The 19,517-nt window shown below is 50.4% G+C and overlaps 1 protein-coding gene across 8 annotated transcripts in view; it reads right to left on the bottom strand.

Moving 5' to 3' along the window:
• Positions 1 to 19,517, bottom strand: part of TNS3 (tensin 3) — a 413,668-nt gene that overhangs the window by 263,170 nt on the left and 130,981 nt on the right. For all 8 annotated transcript variants that reach the window (XR_014782789.1, XR_014782790.1, XR_014782791.1 and 5 more), the window contains 6 exons: positions 17,958 to 18,070; positions 17,189 to 17,249; positions 16,360 to 16,435; positions 5,691 to 5,820; positions 5,362 to 5,427; positions 4,319 to 4,423 (listed from right to left, as the gene is read on the bottom strand). Coding sequence is in view for 5 of the 8 variants with exons in the window: in XM_084800091.1 (XP_084656217.1) it covers positions 4,319 to 4,423; positions 5,362 to 5,427; positions 5,691 to 5,820; positions 16,360 to 16,435; positions 17,189 to 17,249; positions 17,958 to 18,070 (551 nt within the window). In the remaining 3 variants the exon portion in view is untranslated. The remainder of the gene's footprint in view (positions 1 to 4,318; positions 4,424 to 5,361; positions 5,428 to 5,690; positions 5,821 to 16,359; positions 16,436 to 17,188; positions 17,250 to 17,957; positions 18,071 to 19,517) is intronic.

The following is a 19,517-nucleotide window of genomic DNA, read 5'->3' as shown; positions in this document are numbered from 1 at the left end:
ATGAGACTGCAACCCACCCCATGGTACCCAGCACAAGTGTCACAAAGAGAGAGGCAGAGCTCTGTCCCACACCATCCTGAACACCGCACAACTCTCTTGGGGGCACCTGTCATTGCCAACAGTAAAATCCAGGCGGCTCCCAGGGCCCTTGAAGCTCCTATCTTCTTTGTTTTCTTTGGGAACTGGTGCTCCTTTTATCTCTAAACGGGGCTCATAGGTTCTTATGAAGATGAACCAGCACAGCCAGGCTTACTGAAGGCCGCCACGCCCACACCATGAGCTTCCTGGCACCTTGCCACAGGAGCACGTTCTCCCCCGTTTTCCTGGGTTATAGTGAGTACCTGGGAAGGCCAGTGGCCCCACAATTTGCAAGCAGAGCAGGCCACTGCCCACCAGGACTAGAGACCCGTGAGGAGAAAAATAACTAAGGCCATGTACACACTCCCACGCTGGAGATGGGGTATGTGTGCTCTCTTGCTCCCCTTGGACCAGATTCAGGGATGGCTTCTTTCTTAAGTGTGGAAAGTGGGGCATCAGGCTCAGACACAAGAGACAGAGCTTTCCTAACATGAGCCCCTACTAAAGGCAGCTGTGATGGCTCATTCCAGGGCAGCGGGTAATTCCGAGAGATAAATGCAGCTTAAGTCAATATTCCAGCTTTTTTTTTTTTTTAAAGACCAGTGGAAACTAGAGGCAGGGGTAGGGGTAAAAGGGAGCATTGTAATACCCCATCTTTTCAGCTAAAAGAAAAACGTCTCAAAGGCTGCCAAAGCTCCCTTTACTCCTCAAAGCTCCCGACAGCTGTCAGGACTAATGCCGCTTGAGGCTTGGGCCCTGGCAAGAAATGTAGCCGAGACTCCGCTTCCTGCCTGCCAAGGGCTGGCTCTGTCCAGGGCCCCAAGCCAGGGATTGCAGACCCCTGGCAGGAGCCAGGGACTGCCTGGAGGTAGACACAGGAGGCCAACGTCAATGCCTGAGAGGTGCTAAGGAGGATTGGAGTATGGGGGAGATGCGAGGGTTATGGGGGGGGGGGAAGCATCGGAAAGCACTCACTTTCCAGCCATGGGAATGGATCTTTCTAGTCTGCGCTGGCTTTGGTCTTGGGTGCAACAACGGAAACACAGAAGCCCCACAGGGTGGCAGTGATAGGATCAAATGCACTGTGGTGACCTGTCTAACGCAACAGAACATGACACGGCAAGACTTGGAAGGAACTGTTCACTGGTGCACACATGCACAAGCAAGTGAGGGTAAGTAGAAAAACAAGGCTTTGAGAGTGCTGGGGCTAGCCCCAGTATGAACCACTTGTGTTCATGGTGTGCCATTTAGAAACCAGCCCTAAGGTACAGCAATGGCAACTGCTCTGTCTCTGGGCAGTAACGTGGGTGCTGCTCTTTTAAATGATAGTTTGCATTATTTTGAAAAGATACAGATATATAATTATAAACTGATTTCCAATGGACAAATAAAACTCTACTATTTCTTTCTCCACCTTCTGTCCTTCTGAACCTATTTTCTAAGCTTGACTTTTACATTGGTATAGCTGACTGATACAGTCCAAGGCCTTAGAACACTGTTTCCAGGGGAGCCCCAGCCCAGGACAATCTGTGAGGTGTGAGCCAGGGCAATTTTTTATAGAGTATGTGCCATCCTTCAACGGTCTGAGCTGACTGTAGCCAGGTGCTGCTCAAAAGCAATGTGCCCGAGCACTGACTGTGTCCATTGGGACCCAGAGCCAAGCCTCGGCTACACAGAGAACTTCATCCACTTGCTACCAGCCAGGGCACCTGAGGACACCCCAAATTCAAGACCACGCAGCCTACAGTACAAGCTCTCCCTCCTGATGATGCTGCCTGGCTTGAGAGAGAGAGACGCTGAGAGAAAAATCCCCCCCCCCCCATGGGGAACTGTCAGAAAAAAAATACCTAAAGATAAACTGTTTCCTCTGGTTATTCACTCAACAAACACATCAAATACCTATTATAGTTTGAATGTCTGTGGTCCTCCAATATCCAGTGAGATGGCATTAGCAGGTGACTAAGCCTGGAAGGGAGCCCTTGTGAAGGGACTAGTATAGTACTCTGACCAAAGGGACTCTGGGGAGCTCTCTTACCATCCTCCTGCCATAAAGGCACAGCAAGAAGGCATCATTACGCAACCAGACCTAAAGAGAACACCACCTTGCTGGCTCACCGATCTTGCATTTCCAGCCCCCACAACTGTGCAAGACACAAAGCTGTGACACTCTGGTTACCACGTCTCAACAGGTTGAAACAGTAGCGAGATGCTGCCAGCAAGCTATGGGAGTATGTGTGAAACGGCTGTCTTTGGGTCTCTGACTACTGCCTCCGATTGTGACAGCACGGAAAAAGGGGCCTGGGTTGGGGAGACAGTCTCTCCAGGCATGCCTTTAAAGCCCCAGTCCTCTCCCTTGCCTTTTCCTCTCTCTCTTTGCCTCCAAAAAGTCAGTGAGGAGCTCTGCCATACCCTTCTTCTAATGCTTGCCATGAGCCAAAGCAATGTAAGCGAGGTGACCATGGACTGATAGCTCTGGTATCACAAGCCTTTAAACTGAGCCTTTGGGTACTGGCTCCATCTCTATGTAAGTAACTTGACTTCCATCACACAAAGAATGCCATTGCCACAACTACAGCAAGAGTTCTTGACCACACATCCCTGGTCTCTGGTGGTCCCTATACATAACCACTGGCTACTTCATTACATGGTCCTCTGGTTCTAATCTAGCCAAAGGTTTGTCTGTCACCATCTCTTCCCCTTCCCAGGTCCAGTTTTTTTGCTTTCTGTTTTTTGGGGTTTTTTTTTTTTTGGACTGGTACCCACCCCTATCCCATTCTCCAAAGTGTCCCTTATTCTTCCCACCTTGAGCCCCTCACTCACTCACTCCTGCAGGAGCCACCTGTCACTGGTCTCCAATAGAAGGCAGCAGTGTGCATGGCTGATGGGAAGGGCTGTGTTTCACACTATCAGATAGCAAGATAAAAATCCTGCAGGAATGAAACTGGCCAGGGACTCTTAACGACACCGATGGACAATATGGGTCTCTGAGGCGCAGTGCTAAGTTTTCTGAGCGTGTTCAACTGTAATTGTTTTTCTATGCTGGCACCTGAAGGATTAGGCATCTGAGTGATTCACGCTGGGAAGAAAGTGAGCTAGAAAGGATCGCCTTGTCTACACCTGCCTGCTCACTTCCCAATTTCACTCGATTTTAACGCCCAGAACATTCACACACTCCACCTCTGGCGCCAGTTCAGATCCAGATGGATCTGGAATTCCAGCGATTCCTTCTGTTGAAATTTCAGCCCCTCCAAAGCACAGAAAGGCGTGCGATTTCCCCAGTACAAAGAGACGGACACAGAATTGTTCTCCAGCACAGGCTGCAGATGCCATCTTCCTAGACTTCGGTTCTGTGACAGACAAGGCGGCGATGCTTGTGTGGATAATTCCAGATGCTGGTGCTTGGCGTCTTACTTCAGAATGTAGCCAACTTGACAAAAATGACTTCAGTTATCTCTCCCTAAGCAGATCTGAGTCTCAGTCAGCAGCTTAGAAATATAAGAGGCCAGCCCAATGAAATGTCCCAGTGGGTCTTTGGTGGCCCTTCTGCATAGCCACTTACAGGGTACCTCATTACATGGGTCTTTGGGTCTAACCTAGGCAACGGTTTGCCTGGCCAACATCCCCTGCACCCTCTAATTAATTAGTGCCACCCAGACTGACCACCAGCGTTTGGTTCCTAGAATGCATGTGCCAGAAAGAGAAAAACAAGTTCTGCAAGCTGCACACCCCCCCCACCCCCTGAACCAAAGAAACTTGGATGCCCACTTCTGAGAAATCAACCCCAGTGGCCCCTCTCAGTAGTCCCAGAAGACGACTGTCCCTTTATTCCTTATCCGTTCTGTGGGTCACTGAGAGCCACAGTGTACATTCTGTGGGTGAGCAGATGTTGGGTGTCTGCCTACAACCTGGATAGCAAGGAAACATGAGCAGTGCCACCACTGCCCCTGCCGGACACGTGGAGGTCCCCAGCATGCATAGGAAGGAAAGGACAGAAGGCACCAGGCCATAGCAGAACACACTGTCAGCTTCAGTAAGGAGGACTCTGACCACACCCTTCCACATACTACAGCTTTGAAAAGCCCCTGATCTAAGTTCAGCAAGCCCGAGCCATTGAATGCCTTCAAAACTACAGGATGCAGGGTGATCGTCACCTTGCAAGCTACAGCAGGGCTTTGCTTGATCCAGCCAGGGACATGCTACCTCTGCCCTGCACCTCCTTGCTGGAAGCAACGGCACTCACCTTCTCCATCCGCACTCATGTTCTCGTAGGAGTCCCATCGGATCAGGGGGTCTGCTGTGTTGTAGTCCACCACCACTCCCTGGTCACTGTACAGATGCTCCGATCCTGGGGGCACAACAAGTCTGTTACTTGGGGGAAGACCAGCATCTCAAAAATGCCACAGGAAATCTTAACAAGTGAGCCTTGTATTTATTTAATGGTTTCTAACCAACTCTGTAACAATGAGCCTAGGAAAATGAGTGATAACTTTTCTAAGTGATTAAAAAAATGGGAGTCAAGATAGATTATCGTGTAGCCAGGTGTGGTAACACAGTTTCAATCCCTCTCAGCATTGAGAACGCTGAGGCAGGATGACCAAGAGGTCACAGTCTAGGTTACAAAGTAATCACTTCAGACTTTTCACACAGGAGGCCTGGTGACAGATTGTAACAGTTTATACAGTAGTAAAAAGTATTTCTTATTAAATGAATTTTCTGAAACACATGGACATTTAGTGTACTGTACTGGCAATCCTTTTTAAACACCTTTTCTGGGAGGAGAAGCAAGCACTTGGTACTGCCTCATAGTTGACAGTGAAGCCTCAGGGCCACCAGCAGGTACCCCAGCCTACAAGAGTCCCCAGTAAGTGTTATTGTCTCAGTGCCACTCCCTTATTATCTAATATACTATTTAAAAAATTTTAATTCAAGACCAAGCTTAGTAGTAGGGCACATGCCTAGAATGCATAAGGTCCCATGCAGCAACACACACACACACACACAGAGAGAGAGAGAGAGAGAGAGAGAGAGAGAGAGAGAGAGAGAGAGAAAGCGAAAGTCCCAAATATGTGCCAAGATGGGAGAAAGAGAGACAGACAGACAGACAGACAGACAGACAGAGAGACAGACAGAGACAGAGATAGAGAGGGGGAGAAGGAGGGAGAGGGAGAGACAGACAGACAGAGGCAGAAAAAGTCCCAAATATGTGCGAAGAAGGGAGGTCCTCAAAACTGACTCGAGCCTGAGCTAAGAGTCTAGCTGCCCACTGTTCTGCCAGCTGCCTACCTTGAATTTTCTCAGGTGTGGCGGAGAAGACCAATTCAATCTTGCCGTAGTCAGGAAAACGGTCATCTGGAAAAAAAAAAAAAAAGAACCACATCCCTCTATGTACACACACACACCAGCCCTGTCCTTCCAGCCCAGCCAGTGCAAGGCCAATCCCAAAGCTGCGACAGAACGCCCTCATACAGAGTGTGAACCTCTGGTTCCTGGTTTCTCTGAGTTGTCCGACCACAGATTGACTCAGTTGTACTTAGGTTGGCAGTTAACTCCACCAGCAAGCGGGAAGGCAGGTAGGGAAGGACACCGCTTCTGACATTCCGACACTCACTCACCTTTGCAGGCGCTGTCCAGCTCCTCCTTCCCAAACAGGAGCCCATAGCCCTGCACAGCTCCGGTGTGGAACTGCAGGCGGAAAATGACATCACGAGTGGCTGAGCGGAACTTCTTGTGATAGCATTTCACCTAGTATGAGAGGGAAAGAGAAAACAGGAGGCACAGGTTACTGCTTAGCACAGAAGTGTGTGTGGTGTGGACTGGCCCCTGAACAGCTGTGGCCAGGAATTCCCACTGGAAATGCACATCTGAAGATATCACGGGGGCAGGTAGTCAGCACCTCACTGACCGTCTCCCTGGGGCCCCCATGGTATCTCCACAGAAGGAGCATGCCAAAAGACCACAGTCCTTTGTCCTGGGATGGGCCACACCCTTCAGACAGGGCGCTGTGCTGGAAGACATCTGTGGTCTCTCGTCTAGCTTTTAACAGCTGGCTGTAATGACATTTCCCTTTCATCCAAAGCCTCCACGTTTCCACTGAGTGCCCCTTGGTTTTCACACCACAGCAACACTGGTTATTGCTGTCCTCTTGTTTGTTGAGCATAGCCTAGAACATGAGGGGGTAGGGGCTTGGGAAATAGAGGAGTAGGGGTTCACAGAGACCCAGACAGACAGACAACCACTGGTGCTGTTTCCTTTGCCAGGTGCCCAGGGATCCTGGAGGTGACATTTAAAGGAAGTATTAGAACCGTCTCTATGATCTGAACAGAGGCTGTGGCATCCTACCTCAGGCACACCTCAAGCCACCGTGGGTGGCAACGTAGACAAGCAGGGTGCAGGAATCTACAGATAGAGCTATAGGTAGACCATGGCGAGAGTGGGTTCCTGGTATACCCTGTCCCATCTTGCTTCCAAAGGCCCCCCTGCACCAGGCCACAGTGGCAAGGAGGCATGGCTGTCACTCAGGTGGCAGAGGAAAAGCCAAATGCCAGCAGTGTCTTGTCAGGGGTCCCCAGGAGTCCCAAGCTGACTGAGTTGGATCCAGCCTTGAGATGGCACAGCCCACACCAAGAGCTGCACACCATGCCGTGTGGGAGGGCTTGCCTATGCAGTGCAGACATGCTCCGTCAAGAGACCGGCTTGAAAGCATCGCACTTGACAAATCTAAGTGGCAAGCGTGGCACCAGACATCAGTACCCTCCAGCCAGGAATGAGAATGTGCAGGTGGCAGCTCCATCATCCTTGTACTAGGAAAACCATCCACAGAAGGTCCAGAGAGTACAAGAACCAGATGCCTAGGCAGGAAGGCTGGGAAGCACGGCCTTTGGGCAGACCCAGAACTTGTTTACACTGTGCTATCTACCAGGAAACAGTCCAGTCAGAGGCCTGCAAGGGATGCTCCCTGTTGACAAACAAGCACAGGTTCCTCCCAGCCCCACCCTGCTGGGCTGAAGACACAGGCATCATCTCCAATGGTCCTGGCACTATCAGGAATCAGGAATGAAGACCCAAGAGCCCTGCTTGCTCCCAACAACCAATGGCAGGCTGGCCCTAAGCCTTCTACTTCCTGTTGTGGAGTCCTTGACTCTTCAGCAGGGGGCTCAAACCAAAGATAGTCCTTGGAATCAAAGATAGTCTTCCAGAATGTTCTCCTGAACCCTCATGCCTCACACTGACTACCCTTCAAATGCTTTAGCCTTCTCAGCCAGGGTCGATTCCATATTGCCCTCCAATATAGCCCTGTGCCCCCAATCCCATCCTATTATCCACTGGCATCCCGGGAAGATAAGAAGTAACTAACCAGGGTCAGGGTGGGGATGGGAAAGGCAAAGTAAGGCCTATTTTAAGCTGGTCTTGCTCTTAAATTGTATACATATTTAAGAGATTAAATATTTGAAGAGCAAGGTCTCAGGAAGCCAGGGCAGACAGGGGACCCACTCACGCACATGTGTGGGAATGGAAGAGGACTGCTGGGAAGGAGGGGCCTGTGGACCTGACTGGGTAGAAACAGGGGCATCAGGAGATCCCAGCCCCAGGCACAGGGGGGTGTAACGCAGACACCTTTTCTGTTCTCAGTGGGTTCTACTCCCTTTCCACTCACTCAAGTTACTAATTTTAGTTAGTTAGTTAGTTAGTTTTGTTTTTTTGTTTAGACAGGGTTTTTCTGTGTAGCCTTAGACTGTCCTAGTTCTGTCCTAGACTCACTATGTAGACCAGGCTGGCCTCAAACTCACAGAGATCTGCCTGCCTCTACCTCCCCAGTGCTGGAATTACAGCATACACCACAGCGCCCAGCCAAGTTATTAATATTCTTATCCTGTGGCCACCTCTCAAGTCCAATCCTCTTCCCCATATCTTTCCTGGGGCTAGGTGTCCTGAGCATACCTTCTACCTTGGCCAGCACTCAGCTACACACAAACATCTGATTCACAACCCAGGTATCGCAACTCTGTCCAAGTCAGGAGTGGGAGGGCATGTACAGGTGGGGCAGCTCCCTCTGGGCCTGTGTGATCGCCTGCTTGCAAATATTTGTCATTCACAAGGTCACAAATTCTCCTGGAATTGTCAACAAGACTGATCTGTCACTGAGCAATGCTGTGCCATATTCTGACAATGTCTCCTACACACATACACACACATACACACACACATACACACACACACACACACACACACACACATACACACACACACACTCCCTTCCTGCTTCTCGCTGAACTTCCACGGAACAGCAGGAACAGCAGCACTGCTCCCTGTCCCATCCTCATCAACTCATGAACAGCTGGGGAAATCTCAGGACTCCCCTTTCTCAGGACACCCACCAACCGTCCCACCCCCCCCCCACAGGACCACCAACACAACAGGCCAGACTTTGAAAAGAGGCCTATTAGCCAAGACCGTGATCTGGTGACCTCTTGTCACCCACAAGAAGGTCTAATAATGAACCACTCAATATCAGTTATCAATCAGTCTTTGTAGGAACAGTGTGCTCTGCATGCTGACTGAGAAGAACAACACTGTGCTTGACATGGGGCCCCAGAAGCTGCTCTTTAAGACAGACCTCACTTTGGTCCTCTGGCTTTAACACATACTTTTCTAGAATACCCTGACCCTCTGCTTCTGGATTCTAGAATATTTTCATTTGAAACAGTTCCATGTGGTGGACACAGTTGTGTGGTTAAGTACTGTGCCAGATGTTGAGAGTCTGTCACGGAGCCCACCTTAGGAGCGCAAGAACAGCTGCACTGACCCCCAGCTCACCAGAAGCACCCATTACTCCGGAATGTTTAACGTCTTGGAACCTTTCACTCTTTAGCTGTAAGATGGACAGCAACTTTACTACACAGAGTGTATAGCTACGGAGTATTAAAGAGAACTCACAAATCTACTTGTCTGTGACAGCTTCATTTTATATGAGCTCTATCCTGTCCGTACCTGCAGACTACCTATCTGCAGATTCTATCAGCCTCAGAACACATGTAGGCTTTTTTCTCCTAGTCATTCCCTAAACAATATGGAGTGCTGTTTACATGGCACTTACGCTGAATTAGCAAGTGTGATGAGTAATCCAGAGATTGTTTGAAATATGCGGGAGGGGCTGGAGAGATGGCTTAGTGGTTTTAAGAGCCATGGGCTGCTCTTCCCGAAGACCCAGGTTCAATTCCCAGCACCCACATGGCAGCTCACAATTATCTGTAACTCCAGTTCCAGAGGACCTGACACCCTCACGCCTATGCATATAAAAATAAATAATTTTTTTAAATATGTGGGAAATGTGCACATGTTGTATGCAAACACTTGGCTGTTTTATAAGGGACCTGAACATCCTCGGGTGTCCGTATCTATCCAAGTCCTGGAGCTGATCATACGTCCGCGCTGATAAACAACCAAGTGAGCTATCCTATTCAATAATTAACTTAAAAGCACAAGCATCTGGAAAGGGGAATCTTGGTGCGAAGGCCATGGAAAGGTCTACGTGGCTTTCTTTCTTGTGGTCTGAGTAAACAGTCTGGAAACCCTGACCAAATCTTATTTCCATACATTTATTTGCAGGAAGGCCCATCTGCACCCTCAGCTGGATCTTAGGATGATGGGGCCTGGGACCAGGGGAGCAACTGAGTCTTCAAGGCAAAGGCAGGTATATAAGCCAAGTGTATAGCATGTGCCTGCAACCCCAGCACTTTAGAAGGCTGAGGAAGAACAACACGTGAGCTGGGCGAGTCACGTCTTAAAGACAGTCCCTTCCCACTCTCCTCCCCATGTGTGCCAGGCACTGACAAGTGAGACCCAAAACTCCTCTTCAATCCTCTAAACAAAACAATCAGAATACTAAAATGTCCCCAAGAGAAACGGAAGTGACACTTTGGTCCAACTCGGCTTCGTGGGACTATCTAGGAGAAAGATCAAGGAGAGCTGCCATGGTCACCCTCGGATCTGAGCACGACTCCAGATGGTGACAACACTGGTAAGCCATGAACAAAGAGTAGTAAAAGGTGAGCAGACACTGCCTGCAACAAAACACAACTGAGACAATACGGTGCCGAGTGACAGCGCAGGTGAGGACCTGACCCAATTCTAGGTCCACGGCAAAGTCAAAAAGTAAAACCACAAAACCATGCAATCGCAGACCCAACAGAGGTCCATCCCCAGGGCGTCTGCTGGGGCAGCTGTGCTTTCCCTGGCTGTACCCACTGTAAGAAACAACAAACAACGGTGCTATTTGTGCAACCTCTTGAGGAGGCTTCACCTGTGTGCACAAGCCCAGTCAACTGGTCACAAAGCCAACAACCATAAAGACAAAGTACAAGTGGCTGTGGTTTGCCCAGGCAGGGCAGCAAGATGGAGCATGCCAGATGGAAAGATGTTTACAAGCCCTGGACCAAGTGCTGAGACAGGGGAGGGGGCAAGCTGGCTCAGGCCCCAGGCTCCGTGCCAGGTTCCTGGCGGGCCTGCAGCAGCGTGAATTCCTGAGCAGGTTACATAAGCTGCAGGCAGCCTCCCCAAGGAAGGGCCGTGCACCTGACCACAGTGTACTCTGAGGCAGGATCACAAAAATGTGACCTTTTGTGGAAAATGCTCTGTAAAGACAGCAGGGTTCCACTAAGAAAGGTCAGAGGGACGGCCCAAAGCGGATCCATCAATGTCAGCTTTGCTGTCTCTGGTCACAGCGCCATCTGCCGGTCACCAATCAAAAGACAAGAGAGCGTACTGTTTCCCAATCACTTATAGCTGATTCTGGCCATATTCCTTCTTTTGCCAACCTGTCTCAGTGCAGAAAAGAGCAGGCAGATGTCACTGCACACAAAGTAAACAGTCACTGAAAATGAAGGACTCTGACTGACTTAAGGAGACAAGGCGCCTCTAAGAAGCAATAAGATGAAGGACAGTCTGGGAAGCAACACAAGTGTGGCCTGCTCACATTGGAGGGCAAGTGATATCGTAGACTCTGGGAGGTAAATCTAGACACACATTTTCTGCTCCCTGTGGTCCTTTCCAAGTCATGGGTTGCCAGATAGATGAGATCCCTTGTGAGAAATGTAACTGCCTGCATATCAGAGCTAAACCCCGTTCCCCAACCTGCAGCCTTCAGGCTTGCACACTTACACCCCCTGCACACCACGTCAGGCAGTAATGGGCAGAAGTAAGGGACAGCACCAAAGCAACACCCGCAGCGGGTCTGGCTTGTGCTCTGAATGTCTAGCTGGCTCATTCAGAGATGGGCAAGGCTGCCGAGGGAGAGGAATGTGGGGTAAGTCCTGAGTTGCCAAACCTCAGGACACGGGATTGATGGTGCTCGCTATCACGGGAGCACTGCCAGCAAAGAACATGTTGTAACATCTTTTCTTTCCTGAACTCCTCTTGAGGTGGGACCAGCAGTATGGGATTTTTGAGCTATGGCACAAGGCAGGTTCCACAGACTACAATCTGAGAGTTGACTGGGACACCTGACCTTGCACCCTCTGGGCTAGCCATGGTCACCAGCTATGCCATAGTCATTTGCATCTGACTAGGGAAAAGAGTCTTTTCCTCCGTAACTGGATTTGAGCTCGTTTCTGCACACATCAGCCTGTCGCCTGTGTAACCATCTGCCCACTCAGCTAATCCGGCATTTGAGTCTAAGTTCTGGGAGCAGGCACTGAGAGTGTCTCTACAACCCTCCCACAGCACCCAGTTTTAGGCCAAAGGCTACAGAGACTTGCTCGCCAGTGACAGCTGGTGCTAAACCCCAGCACGGGTGTCCAGGCACCAACTGCACTGGAGCTGACATCAATCACACCACACATTCTAGAATATACTCAGGGCTAAGCAATACCCTTTCATGTCCTCAAATCAAAAGCCTCAGGACCTCAGAATGTGACCTCAGAGATGAGATTTTTATAAAGGGCGTTTAAGTAAGGCCATCAGGATTGGTGTCCTTGTAAGCAGAAGTTACGGCTTAGGGAAATGGCACTGATAAGACCACCTACCTATGATACACATCAGGAAAGATCAACCCTGCTAACACCTTGACCTTGGACTTCCAGGCCCCCAAACCAAGAGAACAGAAATTCTTGCAAAAGCTGCCCAGTCTGGTGAATGTGCTTTTGTCATGGCCATTTTGGCAGAATACAATGGGCTAAAATAAAAGTTCCTCCAGATTTCACAAGCCTGAGAGACAGCGAGTCAACCTCACAGCAGTCACTTCTATGAACTGTACAAGGAAAAATTAGACTATTATGGAAAAATACCCTTGTCAGCTGCCACGACTCCCTCTACCTATCTGATAACACTGCAGAAAATAAGTGCAGAATACACACACACACACACACACACACAAAGAATTATAAACACAGGAAGTGTAAATCAAATCATAACGCAATCCTAAAAATATTCCATGTGAGGAATGAAAGGGGCTGCAGGAAGGAAGTCGTCTTATCAGAACCAAGTATCTCTTGTGGAAAGATCTAGAAACTGCTGTGTGCCAGCACTTCTAGTGGAAATGAGTCATCCTTGAGGAGCTAGCTGTCCTGTGGCGTGAAGTTCAGCTCCAGAGGCCCGCAAGCCTGACTGGCTCTCATTCATTACGTTCCCCACTCTCCCAGCACACAGGAGCACACCTAACACACTGCTCCACGTCCCCTCATGCCAGCACACCTAACACACTGCTCCACGTCCCCTCATGCCAGCACACCTGACACACTGCTCCACGTCCCCTCATGCCAGCACACCCATCACCACCCCTCCTTCTTACAGAGGACAGAGGACTATACCAGCAGCACAAATAAGGAAAAGGAGAGAAACAGCCTGAGGCAAGGAGGGAGAGGCTCGGGACACTAGCTCAAAGGCAGCTAGCTGCCAGGCAGCTGAGGAAGGCTCTGCTCCAAAGGGGCTTACAGGTCCATGAGGCAAGCGCACAGATGTGACGTCATGGCAATCACATGGAGAGGACGTCACCTCTGAGCTGAGCAACAGAGCAACAAGCTCCCATGCCTAGCTAAGCCTGGATAAGCAGAAAGAGGACCAGGAAGGAGGTCTGGGGCCTACTCGGAGGCACACTGAGGGTCCTAGCAAGGAAAGAGAAGCTCCTGAGAGGCCAGATGCCAGGCAGGAGAAGGCAGAGAAGCAGGCAGCTGCCAACCTGTGCTGTGGGTTAAGTTTCTATCCCTTACACTCCACAGGGACAGGATGAGCACGTGGGAGCTTGGGACATGATGGGCCAGGAGACTAAGGCCCTCTGAATGCTGTCAGTACCCTCTGAGAGACTCCAGACTCCCTTTTACTGTTGGTGAGTACATAGGGAGGGACCTGGTGACCTTACAAACAAGAAAACCAGATCCCCACCTGCCTGCCAGCCCTGGACATTAAACTTCTAATCTGGAGAGCCCTGGGAAAGAAAGGGCTGTTGCCTATAAGCACCTGGGTAAACATCTGTGAACACTGGTATACGCTCCCGTGAACACCGTGTGAGCACCCCAGTGCAACAGTGTTCTATGGCACCAGCACGAGCAGGTGAGGCCTGCCAGGAGAGCCAGCAAGAAGAAAGGGGCGGGGCTTGTGCTCACAACGCCTCCAACCGGCATAGCCCTTCTTGACACACACTCAATGCAAGCCTCATGCTTAAGCTCAACTACGGCATATGTCAAAAGGACATTCCCTATCTGCCGTGAGCCTGGTCTGTCGGCACGAGCCGCTCCCTCACTTCAGCTTTCACTAGAGGATGGCTGCTGGCCTCCATGCCTGGCTGTGCTTCACAGACAGTGGAGCCCCCCACGAAAGGCCCACTGGCTCTTGGGATCACCAAATACCCACTGCAACTCACCACTTTCCGCTTGGGAGGCTAGAATTGTTCTCGGAGGTCCCTGTGCTCACTGGGGCTGCTGCTGCTGCCCTTGCCTTGATGCCTCCATTTCAGTGACTATAGAAACGTGCACACAGGACCTCACAAGTCCTATGTGCTATAAAGAAGGGGGCCACGTGGTGTGAAAATGTCCTAAATGGTACCCTGGCACTGATGCCCCTCCCTGACTCAATGCCTCCCTTAACAAGCCTGAGCATTGACTCCTAACAGACGCCTAAGAGGGTCCCCAGCCAGCATCGAGTGGGCTCACAAGTCCAAGTTAGAAGTTAGGTTTTCGTGAAGGATCAAATATCATTCAGTTCAAACTTCCTGCAAAAGGACACAATAGTACAGCTTCTGAGGAGAATGGCTTCAAATATCAGCCTGCTTATGAACATAGCTTAACAGCCTCGGGTCCCTGACACGTGGTTAAGAATCACCTCCACGTGGCCTCTAGATGCCCACCTGCCCCATCCTCTGCCATTTGGTCACTGGCAGCAATCCACAGGACCACTTCCCTGAATCAGAGCAGCAGTCAGCTCCACACAGATGCACAGGGCCGGGAACACGCCAAGTCCAGGCATGTCCAGCAGTAAACATCTCCTCATCTCCCCAGGGCTCTGTTCCTTCGCTGTGCCACCTGATTTTTCTCGAAACCACCTCGATGACCAAATGTTACCCCACCCACAGACCCTCTAAACAGCTCCACACTGCACAGAGCCATTTCCCAACGGCCAGGTGCATACAATATTTACTAGGCTTTGTGCTCTGATTATTTTGCCCACTATTGGGGCACACAGTGTAAGGGAGGGGTGCCTCCTCTGGCTAGAGGGGAAAGGGGGTGACCACTTAAGGCCGGATGACATGACCACCTCTCGGATAGCGACCAAGGCTTGGAATGTTTCAGGATGACATGATGTGGTCCACCTCCCATCCTGCCCCACCTGCCAAGCACTGTCCTGAGATACTGATGTGTTTCATGTTCATGAAACTTAAGCATGGTCCTCACTAGTCAGAGCCCACAGCTCCCCAAAGAAAAGGGCCAGGCACGTCCCTTTCCCACATGATTATCCTCCTCACAAAGACAGACATGCTAAGGAAGGGACCAGCAGAAAGAGTGAGGCCAAGCCGCCATGGTGTGTCCTGAGCCATATAGGTGTGTCCAGCTTAGGCTCCTCTGCCCTTGCAGCATCTTCACAGTCTCTTCTGTCTGTGTTCCCAGCAGGCACTTCCAAGACAAAGAAATCACTGTCCCCTTGGCCTTGTTGTGCCAAGGCTGGAAACTCAAAAACTAGATGACAACAACAATAAAAACAAAAACAAAAACAAAAACAAAAATGCTCAAGACAACTGAGTAAAATTTAAAAGTTGAGGGGTGGGGGTGGGGCAAAAAGAGAGGGAAGAAAATAAAAAAGAGAGGGAAAAAGAAGGAAAGAAGAAAGGGGTGGAAGCAAAGACAGAAGATGAGAAGAGAGAGGGAGGAAGGCAGCTGGAGAGAGGTGCCCTCCCCGCCCGCGGAACCCTAGCTTTTATACTGCCCTCACTCTCCAGTCCTAGCCGCCAACCCACGCACACAAAGCTCAGGTGGACACTTAGCATTGCTTTTCCGGGGAGTACAGGCAATGGGGCGAGGCATAGCCAGCCTCCAGTCACCCCCCCCTCATCTCTGCTTCCCCACCACCTCCCACAGCTCAGCAAGAGGAACCGAGTGGCAGCACAGCTGCCCTTGAAAGCAGGGAGGTGCCTACTCTGGGTGAGCTATCCATAATAAAAGAAATGCAACACAAACTCCTAAGTCACCCACCATCTCAACAAAGTAGATCTGCCAAGACCACAGGAAAGATCGTATCTAAATTATTCTACACATGTCAGAAGCTGTACACATACCTTGCAGGCTTTCAGGCAAAGCCTTTTCCTAAAATTACTTTACACGTATAGATTCTTCTGTGTTCAAGACAGACAGGAGGAGGTGGCAAAGTCATGTTTAATCTCCTCCAAGAACAAAATTATCTGGAGAAATCACTGTTTTGATCATTAGCCACGCTGTAACAACACCAGTTCTATGCTGCACGTTAGCTCTTGATACTGTAACTCTGGGAGGCCCCCCCACCCCCAGGATGCTCAGAAGGGCTGTGGCTGACTAGAGACTTTTGTTCTGCACAGACCCAGCAGCTCTGTTATAATATATGACCGAGGACCAAGATCTGTCACTGCAATTAAAATACTTTTACTTACAAACTAATGCCCTCAGAAGTAATGCTGTTTTCCACTCCTCTGTTAGTTATTATTTTTTCTTCTTTGAGAAGGGGGTTGTAAACTGGATGATTTTGTTCTAAGGCAAAAACCACTTTCCCTTCCAGATCACCATCCTGGGTGGGTGAGAACGAAGGCTACAGCCGGTGAATACTCACCATGACGTCACCCTTCAGCAGCTGGGCCGGCTCGATGGCAATGCGGATGCGGCTGGGGTTTTCAGGGCCAACATTGCTTCGGATGAATGAGAAAATAGATCATTATATGGTTCCCTGAGGTATGACCATGGGGTGGGGGGGGGGGGGGGGGCAGGACAAGCTGAGGGGATGGCTGGCATTTGCACAGAGAGCCCAGAATTCCAAGGTCAAAGGCTCTACCTTACTGAAAGGAGTCAAAGGCTTTGAGAAAGCTCTGAGCTGGGCTGAGTTACTCTAGCACCATCACAGCCTCAGGCTGGAAAAGTCATGCTCAGGGCTGACTCAGCCAGGAGAGGTCCTACACTGGGGACAGATCCCACGCTTCTGTGACAACTGGAAACTTCCACAGTGCCACCCTTCCGTGGGGGAGGGGGCCCGTTCTGAGCCCAGAAAAGGAATAATCAGTCTTTCTGAGTGCCAGGTCATTTACTGCCTTTCTCATTTTCTGTTCATACAAACAAAGTGCTATCTACATACACTGCATACCAATCTCAGGGCACCTGAAACACACAGGAGAAACAAAAAACATGGGGAGGGGGGCTTTGTCCTAGAACTTTCCAGTATACCTACTTCCAAACAGTAATTGTCCCTCTACCATGGAGGCTCCACTGTCCAGCCCCTCAGTGGAGCCAGCTAGAGAGATGCAGGGACCGGGCACCTCTCAGAGCAGCAGGTTTAGGGTCCTTGGCATGACTGGCCCCGCTGCTCCACTTCTTGTCGTGTGAAAGGCAACCCATTTCACAACCATTCCCCAAGCCGCCCTTTAACACCCACCCAAGCCAGCACTCACTAGATTCCAGACGTGTATACAGGCTGCATGGCTTGGTAGAGCTTCAGAAAGGGCCGGCAAGCTGAGAGAGAGGTACGTGCCAAGGAAAGACAGGATCATTAACACATGCACAGATGGCCTAGCAACAAAGTAACATGGTTGGTGGTCTAACTTTACCCAGAGGGCCGTGGGAGCTCAAAGGTGACCTGCAGTTCTGTAACGTCACCTTACTCCTGATGATCAGGGGGACTAGATGCTACAGATACTATCAGATGATGGATGGGTGAGCACCTATTTGGATGCATCCAGGGAGAATGAGACAGGTCCTGGCCCACCGGCCCAGGCTGTGAGCATCTGCATATGACAGGGGCAAGGCTATAAGCTGTGAGTACCTGCACGAAATAGAGAGACAGGCTCCACGGGAATATGCCATGGAGGAAGAAGGAAGGACCCTGAGTTAGGGCATGGTCTAGCGTGCTGGCTTCTCTCAAGAGCATGGTCTAGCGTGTTGGCTTCTCTCAAACTTATGGGAATCTTAAGAAACACATAGCTGAACCACAGAGTTGCTGACTCAGAAGGACCCTGGCCGAACAAGAGTTCGTGTCCTGGGTCACGGAGCTACTGGTAATCCCTTCAGAACCGCCTGTCTCTCCTGTGACTGATGACTTGGTCCCACCTTACAAGGCTGGAGCTCTGCCCACACACTGGAACCGTAGGTACAGAATCTAGACACCACAAGAGGAAAAGGCTGCTTGTTTAGGGCTGTAGTCCAGGCTGGGAAGTGTCTCACCTCCTCCATTGTCAAAGCTGGGGGCGCCATGCAGGATGACAAAGTGCAGGAACAAGGGTGACGCATTCATCTTCATCGCTCCAGACAGGAGCCCGCTGAGAAACTGCACATACCTGCAGGAGACCGTGGATAAGATGCCACAGCTGACTCACAGCTACCAAGTCTCAGGGGAAACTACATCTGGAGACCCTAGGGACACCTTATCCCACCGTATACAGAAAACAGTTATTAGCCTATGCTTGGTGGTAGAGGAGTCACTGCCCAGCTGAAGCTCCACCCACAGCTCCGGGAACTCCTGACAATGTGCATCTCGTTCATGCGGATGCCCACACCTCGGAGGTCTCCTCACCTGTTCCTAAGCCCCTCACCAGCAAGGCTAGCATCACATACAGAATAGCACGGCTCGTTCCACACAGGGACCCCACATGAGCCACCAGAGGCAGCTGGACTGAAAGGCCTCTAAACTCCTGTTCTCCCTCCCACACATCTCCTGAGCTCTCTCACCTCAGCTGACGAGGGTCGTCACCCACGGCTACCTATATGCACTGAAGATGTGACTTTTGCCATATGAATTCCACGCACTGGTCTACGGGCATCCAAGGTAACCTGTCACATGCTTTCGCACACATGGCAGCCAAGGGAGAATTCCTGCACCAAGTCTATGTGATCAAAAGGTTCTCATGAGGTATGACACAGTGGCAATGACCAGAGCACAAGCTACACCCTTGTCACACTCTGATGCTCCCCTGGCCTCCAGCATTCCTTCCTCTGGTCCTGTGTGGCGTAACTGGAGCCTGTTTCCATGGAAACCCAAAGCCAGGCAGTGCTCTGAGGCCCCTGACAGAAGTTCCACAGCCACCACTTCTTCACCAGAACCTGCAACAGCTCTCTTGGGATCTCTCTGCTTTCTTGCCTTTCGCCACCACAGCACCGCACACATTGCAAAAAGGGGAAGAAACGAAAACAGGCAAGGATTCCCAAAAACACTCTATCAAACTGATGCTCTGTGCACTAAGCAGGTAGTAGGAAGTGGCCATCACCAATACAGGGACACAGGGTCCTCATGCCTCTAAGGCCCTGGATGAACCCAGTCACGGGCCCCACCTTACAATATAAAAAAAAAAAAACACTTCAAACGCCCACTGGGATGCAGACTCAGACCATTGTTAAATGGCTAGGTTTGGAGGCAAAATAAACAAACAGAAAACTTTAAGTGTTTCCCCAACTTAGGGTCTACCCTTTTGGAAAGCCTTAGCATATGTAATTCACACACATTCACATCACTATAGGGAAAAATCCAGTGACAGACAGGGCGTGTCAGCATCCCACTGTTCCAGCAGCACACTGCTCTTCTTGTTAGGATAAGAGCAAAACTTTACAAGTCACGGAAGCACCATGTTCCCACACTCAGGCCATGGGTTCTGCCCAGCTTCCATACTGTACCATGAGCTTACTATGACAGTGAGGCTTCCTAACCTGCTGTGTACAGGTGCAGGAGGTAAAACCACTGTGTAACCCACTGTGTTTTTCCTAGGCATGGTAATCTTCCTGTGATCCCAC

This window comes from Acomys minous, assembly GCF_964271855.1.
Source record: "Acomys minous genome assembly, chromosome: 10".
NCBI lineage: Eukaryota > Metazoa > Chordata > Mammalia > Rodentia > Muridae > Acomys > Acomys minous.
Note: the sequence above shows the minus strand (reverse complement) of the source record. Positions and strands in the feature narration are given on the sequence as shown.